The sequence below is a fragment of the Rhinoderma darwinii genome, chromosome 8 (genome assembly GCF_050947455.1).
Source record: "Rhinoderma darwinii isolate aRhiDar2 chromosome 8, aRhiDar2.hap1, whole genome shotgun sequence".
In the NCBI taxonomy this organism is placed as follows: Eukaryota; Metazoa; Chordata; class Amphibia; order Anura; family Rhinodermatidae; genus Rhinoderma; species Rhinoderma darwinii.
In genome coordinates, this window is record NC_134694.1 from 40,114,228 (window position 1) to 40,131,142 (window position 16,915).

At 43.4% G+C, this 16,915-nt stretch overlaps 1 protein-coding gene across 2 annotated transcripts; it reads left to right on the top strand.

Annotated features, from left to right (window-relative positions):
- Positions 1–1,783: 1,783 nt before the first annotated feature.
- Positions 1,784–16,280, top strand: RPS4X (ribosomal protein S4 X-linked). Of its 2 annotated transcripts, none has more exons than XM_075835614.1 (7): positions 1,784–1,850; positions 2,462–2,539; positions 2,771–2,951; positions 5,671–5,768; positions 6,150–6,321; positions 11,581–11,738; positions 16,134–16,280. In XM_075835614.1, the coding sequence occupies exons 1-7, from the start codon at positions 1,848–1,850 to the stop codon at positions 16,233–16,235; spliced, it is 792 nt and encodes a 263-aa protein (XP_075691729.1). In that variant the 5' UTR covers positions 1,784–1,847; the 3' UTR covers positions 16,236–16,280. The 2 variants fall into 2 exon arrangements, with proteins under 2 accessions (XP_075691729.1, XP_075691730.1); XM_075835615.1 differs by lacking the exon at positions 1,784–1,850 and adding an exon at positions 1,858–1,935.
- Positions 16,281–16,915: the final 635 nt, after the last annotated feature.

Genomic DNA, 16,915 nt, shown 5'->3' on the forward strand with positions numbered 1-16,915 from the left:
ATCGGCCGTAAAGAACGCTCCAAAAAATGCTAGTATGATTAAAAAAACAGCTGAAAATCAGTAGCGGTTTTCCCTTGAAAACAGCTCCTTATTTTCAGCCCTATTTTGTTAACTGTGTGAACATACTCTAATAAAAAGGAGGCCCAAAATCCTGTAGGGGCTCCTTTGCTTCGGAGGCCGGTGCTTCAGTCCATTACCGCACTAGGGCCACATGTGGGATATTTCCTAAAAGTGCAGAACCTGGGCAATAAATATGGAGTTGTGTTTCTCTGGTAAAAGTCTGTGTTACAAAAAAAAAAAAAATTTATTAAAAATGAATTTCTGCAAATAAAAATGAAGATGAAGTTTGTCAATTTCACCTCTTCTTTGGTTTAATTCCTGTGAAACGTCTAAAGGGTTAAGACATTTTCTAAATGCTGTTTTGAATACTTTGAGGGGTGAAGTTTTTAAAATGGGGTGACTTATTGGCGGTTTCTAATATATAAGGCCCTAAAAGCCACTTCACAACTGAACTCGTCCCTGTAAAAATAGCCTTTTGAAATGTTCTTGAAAATGTGAGAAATTTCTGCTAAAGTTCTAAGCCTTGTGACGTCATAGAAAAATAAAAGGATGTTCCGAAAACTAGGCCAATCTAAAGTAGACATATGGGGGATGTTAATTTGTGACTATTATGTGTGGTATAAGTGCCTGTCTTACAAGCAGATACATAAAAATTTAGAAAAATGCTAATTTTTGCAATCTTTTGCAAAATTTTGGCGTTTTACACAATTAAATACTGAATGTATCGAGCAAATTTTGCCAGTAACATAAAGTCCAATGTGTCACGAGAAAACAATCTCAGAATCGCTTGGATAGGTGAAAGCATTCCGAAGTTATTACCACATAAAGTGAAACATGTCAGACGTGAAAAATGAGGCTCTGTCTGGAAGGTCAAAAGTGGCCAAAGAGGGAAGGGGTTAAAAGTTGCACTGCATGTTACTCCTTTAATAATATGTTCTGCCCCTTCTGCGCACACACGGACCCATAGCCACCTTTGTGCCGCCATATGGTTCCTCCGCGAGGCAGCATAGAAATCCCTAGAAGCATTAGTGCCATATTTGGCCGCAGCAAATCCCTCACGGAATTCAATCTTTGCATTGTATACCAACAGTACAGTATGTACATACAGCAGACATATACTGCCCCCACTCTTAGATACCAGGGACCAAACTGTGTTAATATTACATGTTACAATAATTCCTAACAAAAACTGCCTGTATAAGAATCCATGAGTGCAGGATTTTAGGGTGTTATTTACACATGTAGGATTTGGTTTTGATCAGGTTTATTTAAACCAAAACCAGGTGTGGATCATAAAGGGAGAGAAAGTATAAAGGACATATACTGAACCCTTCTCCTCTTGTTTGAATACACTTCTGGTGTTGGCTTTAAAAATTGTATTGAAAAAAAACCTTAATAAAACGTGATCAAATCTGCACGTGTGAATACAGCCTATACCCTAGGCTGTATTCACACGTGCAGATTTGATCAGGTTTTCTTAAGGTTTTTTTTAAATACAATTTTTAGTGCGGTGCGGTCAAATCGCGGTTTATTACCACAAAATGGCGCGGTTTTTCGGTAATTAACGATTTCAATGCATCCTCTTAGATACCCCAAATCATTCCACGGGAGGCAGATCGCTGTAACATGAACCGGAAACATAAATTGCAGTACCACTCCATTCCAGCAGAGGTCCCTACGCTGAGTAGAATACACGGAAGTATTGTCCTTGCTCGCTTGCTGTCTGTGGCACAAGTTTATCCCGCCGCCCCCGGAAGAAGGAGGTCCTTTCCATTGCAGACGCAGCCATGGTGAGACTTATTCTCGATTATCTCAGAAACTCTATCCGACCCCATCCTCTGTCCTCCCCTCGTTCTCGGCACCGTTTCCCTCATGGTAATGCTGTAGAGGCCGTACACATCTGTCCACCTCCTTCATTGGCACCTGTTTTGTTAACTAAAGCATTAAAACTTAGAGGGCTTGACACGGTGAGCCCGGGCCGCCATTGCTCCCGGAGACTTAGCAGCGTATCATAGCCTTGTCCGGTCTGTGGCATGTAGTGCGGCTAGTGAGCGCTCCAGTACCCTGTAATGACGTCGCTGCACCGGTCACTAGGCGCCTGTTATCGGGGACCCTGGTAATGAAGGAGGAAGTCGTCAGTCCGTGTTACATTATGTGGAAGATCCCATGTGTACTTAGGGGGGGCTTCATGGTTCTCACGTGACTAGATATTGTCTGTAGCTTTTCCATTATCCGTTATGAGGAGCTCCCGGGGATCATCCAATCTAGTGCTGACCCCTGTGGATAACTATATAGCAATGTGACTATAAAGGAGGGCAATGGCTGCTGCCTGGTGGTCACAGGGTAAAGTTGTGTATGTTTCATAACCTGTGATTTGATTTCCTTCCTTTTATTACTAAAGGCTCGCGGACCCAAGAAGCATTTGAAGCGCGTGGCGGCGCCCAAGCACTGGATGCTGGATAAGCTGACGGGTGTATTTGTGAGTATTTGTCATGTTTAGTGTGATTATGGTATAGATCTATACTGGATATAAGGTCATACAATTCTTCTAAACCTTTGATTATTGCTCTAATAAGAGTTCCGGTAGGCTGTAGAGCTACGTAAAGTTCTGTTCACTTCTGGTAAGAATCTTTGAAGTCGTTTAAACTTTTCTGCAAGTTCTGTGTATGTTTTAAAGATGTTAGTAATTGTATAAACCATTGACCTACAGGCCCCACGTCCATCCACTGGCCCCCACAAGCTCAGGGAGTGTTTGCCCCTCATCATCTTTCTGAGGAACAGGCTGAAGTACGCTCTGACCGGAGATGAGGTAAAGAAGATCTGTATGCAGCGCTTCATTAAGATTGACGGCAAAGTCCGCACAGACATTACGTACCCGGCTGGATTCATGGGTGAGTGATGGTTATTAATATCCCAACTTATACTTTGTACTGGCTTTGGAAGTATTTTCTACGCTGCTGCTGCTTGATTTGGGTTTTGTGTTTTCTTACATTCGTGCTAGACGCTGACTTGTGATCGGTTCTATAGGAGAACACTAATGACAAATTCATACCAGTCATGTAATGAAGTTTGGAGGAGGAATGGTCACCCCATTCATACTCTTATATAGACTACAATGATGTTTGAGCTGACGCTTTAAAATAGTCATGTCACTATGGAGGGAACGTCACTGCTGCGGTCAGCAACTAACTGCTGTGGCAATTTGGCATGGCGTTATGTTTTGCGTATAGGTGAGGGGACAATAATGTACGACACTAGCGATGCGGTTCGAATCGGAATGGTCTTCAATTTGAGCCCAAACAAATTGCCTTTTTTAATAAAAAATAAATAAATACATTTGCTTGAAGGGAGTGATTGGCATCAAGTCTTGTCAAAGTGAATTTTCATGGTTTTGATGTCCCTTTCACGGGTCTAACCTGATGCACCTTACAGCTCCATTGATCTGCAGAGGATCAGCGCTTCTACCTAGTTCTCTGCATGTGTCCCACAATCGCAGGTGACTCAGGCCCCATGCACACGACCGTGCCCGCAATCCCAGCCCGCGCTTGCGGGCACGGCCGGCCACTGACTGACATCCGCATTTTCGGGCCGTGCTCCCATACAAAGTATGGGAGCACGGCCCGCAAAATGCGAAAGAACGGACACGTTCCATAATTCCCGGAACATTTCCACGGCACTGACACCCTTCCGTAGTGCTATGGAAAGGTGTCAGTGTTCAATGAAAGTGAATGGCTCCGTTTTTGCGGACCGCAAAAACTGAGGTTTTTTTGCTGTCGTGTGCATGGGGCCTAATGGCTTGCAGCGCTGTTCCCTCCATCCCGTCTTATGAAAGTAGTTCCAATTGCCTTCACATTCAAGTCATACTGTGGAATCTCTTACAATTTTGCTATGGGGGTGAGTAATTCCGAAATGCTCCTTTTTAGTTTTCAAAGTAATTCTCAGAAGACCAGGCAATAGATGGAGGATAGGCCATTCATGACCTGAATAATGTGGCTTTGATCTGAGAATGGGAAGTGTTCATTTATACAAATGCCTTAAATGCGTGCCTGTCTCTTAAACATGGGTCTGGCATGTTAGAAGTTTTGGTTGGTCTGGTAACTATAACGAGAGGGGCACACGCACCCCATATAGCACTGTCCACTTTGTATCCTCTTGCCTTTGTTTGGGAGCTTGCGGAGAGGCAAAAGTCTGTATGACCCATCATCATCATCTTTGTGCGTGCTGCGAAGGAAGGTTGACAGCAGTAAAGCAGTTGTGCCCCTTTTTTACTCAAGCAATTAGTGGGGACTTGAATGTATCTATGAAATGTCAAAAGTTTTTAAATGTGTCTTGATGACTAAGTATATCTACCAGCTTCTTTGCCTTCTATTGATTCATTGAAGCTTCATATAGGGTGCTATAACATGGGAACTGAGTAACACGTTTTTAAGGGGTTGTCCCACCGTAACAACTTATCACCCCTGTGGGATAGGGGATACGTTTTTTAACACTGGGACCCCCACTGATCACAAGAACAGGCGTCCCAAGTCCCCTGTTTGAACGAAGCGACTGTCAAGCATACCCGCTGCTGTTCCATTCATTCCTTATGGAACTGATGGAGATGGCAGATAACAGCGGTTGGCTGTCTCCGCTGCTCTATTCAGACAGGGGACCCGGTGCCCCTGTTTTTGTGATTTGGTGGGGTTCCTAGTAAACAAACCTTTAATAACCTATCCCACGGAAAGGTGATTGTTATAGTGGGACTACCCCTTTTAAGCGTACTCTTAGAGACTCTGTCACCACATTATAAGTGGCCTATCTCCTACATAAGGAGATGGGCGCTATAATGTAGATGACAGTAATGCTTTTTATTTTAAAAAAAACTATCTATTTTCACCACGTTATTAGCGATTTTAGCTTTATGCTAATGAGTTGCTCAATGGACAACTGGGCGTATTTTACTATTGACCAAGTGGGCGTTGTACAGAGGAGTGTATGACGCTGACCAATCGGCGTCATGCACTCCTCTCCATTCATTTCCTCAGCACATAGGGATCCTTTTAGATCACTATGCGCTGTCTTATACTAACACATTAACGACACTGAAGTGTTTAGACAGTGAATAGACATTCCTTCCAGCCAGGACGGGGTGTCTATTCACAATCCCTGCACTTCGTTACTGTTGTAGTTACAGCAGAGCAAGCGTAATCTCTTTGTAACCTGTCATTTACCGCGTAATCTCGCGAGGTTACGCTTGCTCTGCTGTAACTACCACAGAAACAGTAACGCAGTAAGTGCAGAGATTGTGAATAGATATTCCGTGGAATGTCTATTCACTGTCTAAACACTTCAGTATCAATGTGTTAGTATAAGACAGCACATAGTGATCTAAAAGGATCCCTATGTGCTGAGGTAATGAATGGAGAGGAGTGCATGACGCTGATTGGTCAGCATCATACACTCCTCTGTACAACAACCACTTGGTCAATAGTAAAACACGCCCTGTTGTCCATTGAGCACTACTGTCACCTACATTATAGCGCCCCTCTCCTTATGTAGGAGATAGGGCATTTCTAATGTGGTGACAGAGTCCCTTTAACCACAAAGCCATCCACCTCTCTTGTTTTACAGATGTCATCAGCATTGACAAAACTGGTGAGCACTTCCGTCTGGTATATGACACCAAGGGTAGATTTGCAGTGCACAGGATCACAGCTGAAGAGGCAAAGGTATAGCTATGGGTATTGCAGTCCCGGGTTTTGTGAACATATTTGTTGTGAATTTTGTTGGTGTGAGAAGTGAATACAAATACACAACTTCCACATCTGTAGACTTTGTACAAAGCAAGTGAATGGGATCGGCAAATTACAAAATTCACAGCATGCTCTATTCTATCAATTTTGTTTCCCTGTTCTGTATTCTCTGCTGTGTGCAAACATGGCCTTCACCAAATAAAAATGGCTAATAAGCATAGTATGATAGAAGCACAATAGTTATGCCTACATGTTGGCCAGTAGTTCAGGTTGGCATTACACTTCTTCAATATTCATGTCCGTGTATGAGCAGTCTATACCAACAGATGAATATTAACTGTCCCTTACCACCTTCAGTACAAGCTGTGCAAGGTGAGGAAGACCTGGGTGGGAACAAAAGGAATCCCTCACTTGGTGACCCACGATGCCCGCACCATCCGTTATCCTGACCCCCTCATTAAGGTTAATGACACTGTTCAGATTGACCTGGAAACTGGCAAGATTACAGAGTTCATCAAGTTTGATACTGGTAAGTATGTGGCACTGACAACTTAAACCTTCACTATAAACCTTAGGCTGTGTTCACACTGAGTTTTTGCAGGAGGAAAATTCCTCCTGCAAAATCTGCTCCAGACGTTTTTTGCACAGTGGTTTGACAAAAACTCGTCAAAACACTCGAGGCGTTTTTTTTTTCCTCTTTCTGACTGAAATGGGGTTTTGGAAGCGGAAACCGCCTCAAGATGGGTCATGACGCTTCTTTTTACCGCAACGCGTTTTTTTTACTCGCGCTGAAAAAACTCGTCCAACTCCCATTGAAATCAATGGGAGGCATTTTCGGGCGGTTTTTGAGGAGTTTTGCGGCGCGGTTTCCGCGTCGAAAAACTCTGTGAACAGGGCCTTAAAGGGAATCCCTTAGATTTAAGATGCAGCAGTTGTCCAGTGTGTAACTTGGTTAATTAAAAGCTTCTGCTCCCTCTAAGTGTCTGCTTTTACCTGGAGCTTTAAAGGGAGTCCGTCACCAGATGTCCGTATTGAACTACCAACAGGCTATTTCTTTCCCCAGAGAAAAGAAATAAGCAAATGAGCATTTTGGAGCAACGAGGGCATCACCATTGCTCCAAAATGCTTTATCGGCATTCCCCAGTTCAACTCCTCATCCTCCCTGCTTCATTTGACAGGAACCAGGCAGCGTATTAGGCGAGTTCACGCCTGGCCCCGTAGTGCACGCACGTCCCTACATCCTAATCGGCGCATGCACAGTAGTGCCGATTAGATCAATGAGCATAAAGATTACACTGCGCATGCACCGATTAGGATACGGAGCATGCACAGTGCAACCTGTAAGTCACCGTTCTAATTGGCATTACTGTGTATGCGCCGATTAGCCTGTAGATGCGTTCACTACCATACGGGGCCAGGCATGAACTCTATCTGTATGCTGCTTGGGGAATGACGAGAGAGCATTTTGGAGCAACGGTGAGGTCCTCGTTGCTCCAAAATGCTCACTTGCATAAATGTAATAAAAGCCTTTTCTTTTCAAAGACTGCACTCTGGGGAAAGACTTAATACATGTTAGAATCAGGTGAGCCTAATCTATAATATATTATAAACCATAGTCAAAACACGAGACATAATGTCTGTACACAAAACCAATGATGTCTTTAGCCCAATATAAAACAAATATTTCAAAATAGTATTTGTAAATCATTAAAGTGCAGCTAAACGTTTGACAAACTTCTGACATCATAGTGACATGTCAGAGGTTTGGATTGGTGGGGGTACGAGCACTGAGGCCCCCACCAATCACTAGAACGAAGCGCTAGTGTGAGCACTCAGCCGCTTCGTGCCTGTTCGGCTTTTTCCGGAAAGCCGATGTATTGGAGAATGCGCTCATAGACTTTCTATTGAGTCCGAACAGACACGTAGCGGTTGAGAGCTCGCACGAATGCTTCAGCTGCTTTGTTCTAGCGATTGGTGCAGGGTCTCAGTGCTCGGACCCCACCAATCCAAACTTATGATGACATGTCAGAAGTTTGTCAAACGTTTAGCTGCACTTTAATAGTCCATAGTCCCAAGCCCCCCCCCCCCCCCCCCCATTCCACTATTACAAAAAATTGTACAAAACAATATTAAAAACCGCATCAGGTGAAAAAAAACCACAATGACCCAGATGCGTGGTTTATAGATCAATAGTATTATATCAACAGACATCCACCAAGGAAAAATTATCCAGGATCAGAATCCCACTGGTAAGACCACAGGTAGTCAGGAAAAAATGCAGAAAGTGCAAAAGCTAATATAGTTAAATACCTGTGGTCGACATGATGGAATTGTAATACACCTGAGGAAACACCCCAACGTGCGTTTCGCACCCGTCGGGAGGTCATGCTTCTAGTCCCGCCTGGGGTTCAAATACTGAACCCAATGAGGCAACTACAAACGGTGCCCACCTTGCCCCATACCATCTTCATCACAGTCGTCCATCAATGCGAGCAAAACTGCCCACGCTAGATGTCCGCCAGTACTCCGAGCACCCCCAGCACGGCACCAGTCACCTGTAATTTGAACATAGAAAAAAGGGGGAGTCAATATTCCAGGTAAGCCCTGTCATTCAAATGGATGATCAAACCAATCTGCCATCACCCACTCTCAATATTATGGCCTAACATCAAAATTTATATGTAAAAATTGATTACTTGGCTACCGTCAAGATGTACAAGCAATATAGCGATAAAACCATTGCAACAAGATGTCAGGTCATCAATTAAACAAAATATATACAGTATACATACACATTCTATAGCCGAATCTAGAATAGCCTGTTGGCAGTTCAATACGGACATCTCGTGACAAACTCCCTTTAAACTGCACTTTTTATTTTTTTTGCAGAGTTCATGCAAAATGTGCTCTGGTCTTTGTCACTGCGTTAACACTATTTTTGGCCCAAGTGGACTGACAGACCATGAAGCTGCCGTAAATGTCTGGTCATAATATCCCATTAGGCAGGGTTCCCAAAGGTCGGATACGCTGTGTAAAAACCGCAGCGTATCTGACCTGGAAGCCACAGCACCTTCAGTCCGAAAAACCGCACCACATTGTGGTGTGGTTTGTCGAACAGAATCTCTGCTGCTGAATGCAGCGCTGTGGTAAAAAACAAAACACCATACTTACCCTCTCCCTCTTTTCTGCGCGTAGTCTGGCCTTCCAAGATGACGCTGCAACCTGTGATTGGCTGCAGCAGTCACGGGATGAAACGTCTCAGGAGGCCAGAATGCTCTCCGGTAAGCTATTCATTTTTATTTATTTTCTTGAGTTGCGATCTTTGCATCGAAATCGATGCGATTCCGCCGGAAAGTCGCAACACTTGGCTTTTTGTTGCGGGCTTTGCATCCCCCATTGAATTCAAATTCTGCACCGCATGTCACTTAACGTTTATGCTGTTTTGTTTTTTTGTGTTTTTTTTTTTCTTACCGCAGCGTGGGCATGAGTTTCTAAATCTCATCCACTTTACTGCTGTTGTAAATGCTGCGGAATTTCCGCACAGAATTCTGTTGCGGGAATTTCGCAGTGTTTAAGCTGCATGGCCGCCAGCCTTAGAGAACCTTTGACCTGCCCATACATGTGCAGCATGTAATAGACAGGGCTTCACATACAGTCTCGCTTGAAATAATTTTTCTAACTACCTCTGTTATTTACATATCGGTGCCGTTATATTTGGTGCCCAATATGTAAATAAGCCCCTGAACTGTCAATGGGGCGTTTCTATCTAAATGGCAAGGGGGCGTGATGTCTTTGCTCTGACACTGTCAAGTCAGCTACCGGCAGTGTCAGGGCGGCTTGCACTGTGTTCCCTCCCGCGAGCACATGCAGTAGACTGGTGGTTCTGCAGAGAGCGCTCTCCCGGTCTGTGTGTGTTCTCACAGGAGGGAACACAGCGCAAGCCGCCCTGACCCTGTCCGTAGCTGATTGGACAGTCCAGAGGCTCATTTACATATCGGGTGCCAAATATAACGGCACTGATATGTAAATAATGGAGGGAGTTAGAAAAATAATTTCAAGTGAGACAGTGTTTGTGAAGTCCTGCCCATTACTTGCTGCTCGTGTATGGGCAGGTGAAAGGTTCTCTTTAAGCTCTTGGTAAAAGCTTGTAACTTTAGTGGGAACAGAACCTTGTTTGGTGTAAAGATTTTAAGGCCTTGTTCACACCATAAGACAACTTAACTCCTTAACGCCGAAGGACGGATATATCCGTCCTCAGCAGCTGCTAGTTCGCGCAAGAGGACGGATATATCCGTCCTGTGATCGCGCGGGTACTGTCACTGTACCCACGCGATTAGCGGCAGGAGCACGGCTGTTATACACAGCCTGGCTCCTGCTGCAACTGCCGGAATCGAAGCGCGCTCCGATTCCGGCAGTTTAACCCATTAAATGCCGCTGTCAATAGTGACAGCGGCATTTAATGTGTTTGACAGAGGGAGGGAGCTCCCTCTGTCACCCGATCGGCGCCCCCGCAAACAAATCGCGGGTCGCCGTCGGGTTTCCATGACAGCCGGGGGTCTAACAAAGACCCCCAGGTCTGTCTTCAGCATCTGCCTGTTAGGCGATGCCGGAGGCATGACCTAATAGGTTGCCTGTCAGTTTTACACTGACAGGCAATAATGCTTTGGTATACTGAGTATACCAAAGCATTATATATGCGATCAACAGATCTAATAGTGAAGTGTCCTGATGGGACTTAAAAAAAAAATGACAATCTGTTAAATAAAGTTTGTGAAAAAGAAAAATAAAAAAAATTACAGTCAAAGTCAAATAAAACTACTTTTTTGGCCCAAAAAGTGGTTTTATTTAGTAAAAGTGTCAAAACAAATCACACATACACATATATGGTATCCCTGCGATCGTAACAACTTGACCAATAAAATGAACACATTAATTAAACCGCCGGATGAACGGTGTCCAAAGAAAACGCAAAAAACAACGGCAAAATTCTCTTTTCTCCCATTCCCCCCATAAAAAATAAAATAAAAGTTAATCTATAAGTCCCATGTACCCCAAAATAATACTAATGAAAACTACACATTGTCCCGCAAAAATCAAGCCCCCATACGGCCACATCGACGGAAAAATATAAAAGTTACGGCTCTTGGAATGCGGCGATGCAAAAACAAGTAATTTTTTTCTAAAAGGGTTTTTATTTTGCAAACGTAGGAAAAACATATAAAACCTTTACATATTTGGTATCCCCGTAATCGTGCCGACCCATAGAATAAAGTGAACATGTTATTTACGCTGCATAGTAAACGGCGTAAATTTATGACGTGAAAATTAATGCTGGAATAGCTGCTTATTTTCAATTCTCTCCTAAAATAAAGTTAATAAAAGTTAATCAATATGTTATAAGCATCTAAAAATGGTACAATTACAAAATACAACTCGTCCCGCAAAAAACAAGCCCTTATACGGCGATGTCGACGGAATAAAAAAAAAGTTACGACTCTTGGAATGCGACCGTGAAAAAACAAAAAATAATCCTTGGTCATTAACGTGCAAAATGGCCCGGTCATTAAGGGGTTAAAACCACAAACTGGCAATGCATTGGAGTACTATATTTGTATACATATAGGATCTGTAGGTTTCTATGGTGCCAATGCATGGCATGTGTTTTCGGCATATGCTTGAAAAGTTTGCCATTCCGCGCACTCAACGTTATTCAGACAAGTTCGGTAGCCATTTGTCACACTATGTGTTGTCCTGCTTTTATTTTTAAATTGAATCTCTTGTTTTGCAGGTAACCTCTGCATGGTAACTGGAGGTGCTAACTTGGGCCGAATTGGTATCATCACCAACCGGGAGAGGCACCCAGGTTCTTTTGATGTGGTTCATGTCAAGGATGCCAATGGAAACAGCTTTGCCACCAGGCTGGCCAACATTTTCGTCATTGGCAAAGTAAGTTGCTTATAAGCAGTGAGATTCGTTTCCTCCTTTTTATATTAAAACGATAAAATGTGTAATTTAAATTGTGAACTGGTCAACACCTTTTGCTTCAGTGTTTTCTCCCAATACCCATTTTTTTTTTTTTTAACCGGTTAAGGACTAGGCTGTTTTACAGCTAAATGACCAGAGCAAATTTCACAATTTTGCTATGCGCTTCTTTAGATGACTATAACTCAGCAGGTGAATAAAGTTCATCTTTGAATTTTACACTCTTTTTAAAGGACAGATAGGGCTTTGTTTTAGTGGCATTTGTCAGTATATATCATTTTTTTTTTTCACTAAAGTGGGCAAAATTGGAAAAAAATGCAAGAATTTAACAATTGCGTCGGTTTATGCCAGCATTTTTCACACACGGTATGAACCACGGCCAAAATTCATCTCCTTTCACATTCTTCCACTTCTCCCGTGCATGGGGATACCAAATATGTGTGCTTTATTCACTGTGCGGGCATGTGCCAGGGCTTGGCATAAAAGGAGTCTTTTTGGCCTTTTCGGTCCAGGAATTTTGCATTTGATTTTATAGCAGCATACTGTTTTCTGGGGGGCCTAATGCTGCTGAAACATTAGAAACACCCCATAAACGACTTCATTCACACAAGTAGACCCCACAAGGTTTCCTTCAAGGGGTTTATCATATTTTTAGACAGTCCAGTTTTCTTCTGAAAGTTTCTTGAATAAGATGGATCAAAATAAAATTAGCAATTTTTTAGCAAATGCGTCAGTTTATACCAGCATTTTTCACACACGGCTTAGACCACGGTCAAAATTAATCTCCGTTCACATTCTGCCACTTCTCCCGTGCATGGGGATACCAAATATGTGGCCTTATTTATCACATAGAGATGTAGGAGGGCGGAGGATAGAAGAAGATTATTTCACAAATCGCTTTTTTTCAAAGCTGGTTTTACAAAACTCAACAGAGTTTCTATAACACGTCCAAAATATCTGCTCTTGAAGCAGAAATCCCAAAATATTCATCTAGGGGTATAATGGGAATTAATTTTTTGGGGTTTTCTACAATAAGAAATTTCAGGTTAATGCAAATGGAGCTCTCCAGCAGATGAACTTTAGAAAACATCAAACATGACATCCACCCCCCACCCATTCCCTCCCTCACCCTTGGAGTAAAATCAGGGGAAAAATAAAAACGTAATGTAGGGCAAATATATTTTCAACAAATTAACTAAAATCTAATAATTCAGAACAGTGTGGTATTTTTTAAAACATGGCTCAATGCACAGGCCTGGTTGCGAGGGACATGAGGGACATAAATATCGGGAATCTTTGCGGTGCCCGTCTTTTCTGCAGACGCGGCACTTTTTCTGGGGGTTGCTTCTGGTTGCTGTTGGGGGAATCCGACTGATGAAGTGTCTTTCAGTCAGTCGCGTGACATCCTCAGACTGGGGGCATTCTGGGGTGTCCTGAACATCAAAAATGAGGCCTTCAATAATTTTCTCCTGGAAATCCAGGTATGTGTCTCTGCCTCTGTTTTTTTTATAGAGCACAAATGAGTTGTGGATGGCCACCTGTAACAAATAAATGGCCACTTTTTTGTACCAGGTTTTAGTTTTGCGTTTTACTAAATAGGGCTGTAAAACCTGGTCGCTTAAATCCACCCCCCCCCCCCATGTACTTGTTATATTCGGACACGCTCACTGGTTTGTGCTTGTCCGATGTTGCCCCTCTTTCCCTCACTGCCACTGTTCCTGCGGTATGAATCGTGCTTAGCACATACACATCTTTGCGATCCCTGAACTTGACCGCCAGCAATTCTTCAGATGCATAAGCACAGGAGTCCCCCTTTACCATGCGCTTCCCCACTAATTGCTGTGGAAAACCAATTCTGTTTTTGCGCATGGTACCACATGCCCCAGTCCTTGCAGCATGCAAATGCCTAAACAGGGGCACACTAGAATAAAAATTATCACAGTACAGGTGGTACCCTTTGTGAAGCAGAGGCTGCATTATCTCCCACACAATCTTACTGCTGGTGGAAAGATCAGGGGGGCATCCAGGAACATTTATTGTGCGGTCCCGCCCTTCATAAATTCTGAAGGCGCTGGTATATCCTGACCCGCTTTCACACAATTTGTAGAGCTTAACGCCATATCTTGCCCTTTTGGAAGGTAGATATTGGCGAAAGCTAAGTCTGCCATGAAAGTTGAGGAGGGATTCGTCCACACTTACATTCTGCTCAGGGGTGTAGAGTTGCAGAAATAAATTATTGAGGGAATTTATTAGCGGTCTTATTTTGAACAACCGATCCCGGTTTGCATCGGTACTTGGGGGGGCCTGTGCGTTGTCATTGAAGTGGAGGAACCTCATTATTGTCTCATAACGAGACCTGGGCATTACTGCAGAATATACTGGGGTGGCTTGGGCGGGTCTTGTTGACCAGTAAGACCTAATGGAGGGCTTTTTGACAATACCCATATTTAGGGTGAGCCCCAAAAAAATTTTTAATTCCTGCAAATTGGTGGGCGTCCAATCTCTGGCATGGGTGGATGAAGGTTTCTGCCTTATATATTGCGTGGCATATAAATTTGTTTCGTGGACAATCTGATTTAGGATGTCGTCCGTTATAAATAAATGGAAGTAATCCATTTGGACAAAATTTGTATTGTCCACGGTTATGCCAGGAGTGGCCGTAAATCCGTGGATTCTAGGCCCAAAAGATGGGGCAGGTGCCCATACAAGAGCCTGGACTGGAGGGACCAGGCTGTCCCGTGCTACAGCGCTACTTGGCCCTGCGCTTTCATGTTTTGCAGTTTCGACTGCATCAGGGACAACGTCCCCTGAAGATGAACCTGAAGTGACGCTGTCATCGTCACTACCTAAAACAGGTTCCATCTCGGACGCCATCTCTGATGCGGTCTCCGACTCAGACCACAGCATGGCGTATGCCTCCTCGGCGCTAAACAACTTCCTCGCCATAACGTAACTAACACGAACACTAACTAAACAAATTTTTTTTTTTTTTTTATATAAAACACACTAACTGCTATATATATCTACACTACCGCTAACAAAAAAATAAACCGCTATTGCTATATATATTATATATATGTGGATATATATATAATTATATACTCCCTACCTGCCTATTCTAATAGAATAAAAGATAGAAAGGTAGATATATAGAAAAAAAGATAGATGGATAGATAGATTGTATAGATAGATAGAAATCTATCTATACAGAGAATGTTTTAGTGTAACTGTATTTTTTTTCACTGTAATCTTCTGGCAGCAATTCTCTCGAGTCTCTTCTTCTCCTCAAACTGAAACAATGTTTGAGGAGAAGAAAAGAGGCAGGAGATTTACTGCCAGAAAAGTCAAAATAAAACAAATGTGGTCGCTGTGATAGGTTTTCACAGCGACCACATGATCAGGGACCATCAGATTGGTCCCTGATACTCTGCCCAGTGCCCAGAGCTGTTGGTAACAGCGAGGGCACAGGGCTGTGTGCACGCGATCGCGTGCACACTGTTTTCTATGCAGAAATGCATGTGATCGCTGTGATTGGTTGTCACAGCGATCACATGTTCAGGGGCCAAAAGATTGACCCCTGACATTCTGCCCAGTGCCCATGGCTGTTAGCAACAGCCAGGGCATAGAGCTGTGTGCACGCGATCGCGCGTGCACAGTCTCTGAAGTGCGGCCGTATATATACTATACGCCGGACTTTAGAGACCCTGACCGCTGGCCGTATATTTACGGCCAGCGGTCGGGAACCTGTTAAAGACCGCACTCAGGTCTGTCACGTTGGTCCTCGGCAGGGCTTAATAGGATGATGACATCGATATTGCGTTGTGGATTGCTTGCACAAATCTAGTGGGCCAAAAAAGGGAAAAAAAAGATTACGTTTTCCAAAAAATATTTTAAGCATTTTTCCCATCAGTGATATTTGACATATCCACCGGATGTCAGATAAATGCGGGTCTCCTCTCTGGGACCCGCACCTATCTCTAGAACGGGACCCCCTAAATCCCGTTCTACTGCTGTGTTGCAGTTGAAGTGTGCGATTTCCGACCATGATTTGCAGAAAAAGCATAGCTCGCTGCGCTATGCTGTTTCCATGATTCCCATAGTAGTGAATGGCCGTTACGGAAGCCGCGTAGCTCAGCGAGTTGAGAAACAACAAAGTTGTGTTTCCGCTGGAGATCTTTAACAAGGAAATGTGGAGTCATCCACTAACTAAAGCTGTAAATTATAGCGAAATTCTACGCCAGGATCGCCAAAGAGGCAAACTCTGGTGACTCATGCCTTGCACGCCATCTTTATTTATTTGTATTTATTTTTTTTCAAATTGCAGTTTTTCTAAACAAGATTTTCTTTTTCTTCTTATAGGGTAACAAGCCCTGGATTTCATTGCCACGTGGCAAGGGTATCCGCCTAACAATCGCTGAGGAGAGAGACAAGAGACTGGCAGCCAAGCAGACCAGTGGTTGAACCCAGACAGATTGAACCTTTTATTAAATAAAACTTTGTCCTGACCGCTCTGCTTGATATATTGTAGTTAATGTATTCGATATAACCACACATTTACTGGACAAGTGTTTTAACCCATTAGAGTGGCTTTAAAATAAAAAATATTGGAAAATGCGAAAACGAAACCGTATAAGGGCTTGTCCGCACACAATGGGAAATTTCTGCAGCAATGCCATTGAAAAACGCAGGAATTCCGCTGCGGCTGAAACACACCATTTCCAGTGGTTTTTACGGCAGAAAATGGTGTGTATTTTGCTGTGTTTTTTTCACCATGTTGGGGGATGGTGACATCTCTGAAAAACGCAGCAATTCTGGCCACTTGCTGCAGTATGAAAAATACGCACCGCAGGTCAATTTCTGCTCTGAATTTTTACACATCATCTGGATGAGATTTGTTAAATGGCACTCACTACGGTGCTACTGTATTCTGCGTTTTTCCAGCTGGAAAAAAACGCAATTCCGTAGCGTGTGGACGAGCCCTAAATATGGAATCCTGGACAGAGTAAACTAAATACCTGCCTGATGGAATAGTCCACCATTGTGGGGGAAATATTTGCTCATTACATTATCCAAGGAGAATATGGGCAGCACAGTAGAACAAAATCTCCGGGGTAACCGGGTGCAGGCCTCCAGGGATCCGA

Coding starts and splice junctions, on each gene's coding strand:
- RPS4X (XM_075835614.1), top strand. Junction 2,952..5,670: donor GTACCCGGCTGGATTCATGG/GTGAGTGATGGT, acceptor CTTGTTTTACAG/ATGTCATCAGCATTGACAAA. Junction 5,769..6,149: donor TCACAGCTGAAGAGGCAAAG/GTATAGCTATGG, acceptor TACCACCTTCAG/TACAAGCTGTGCAAGGTGAG.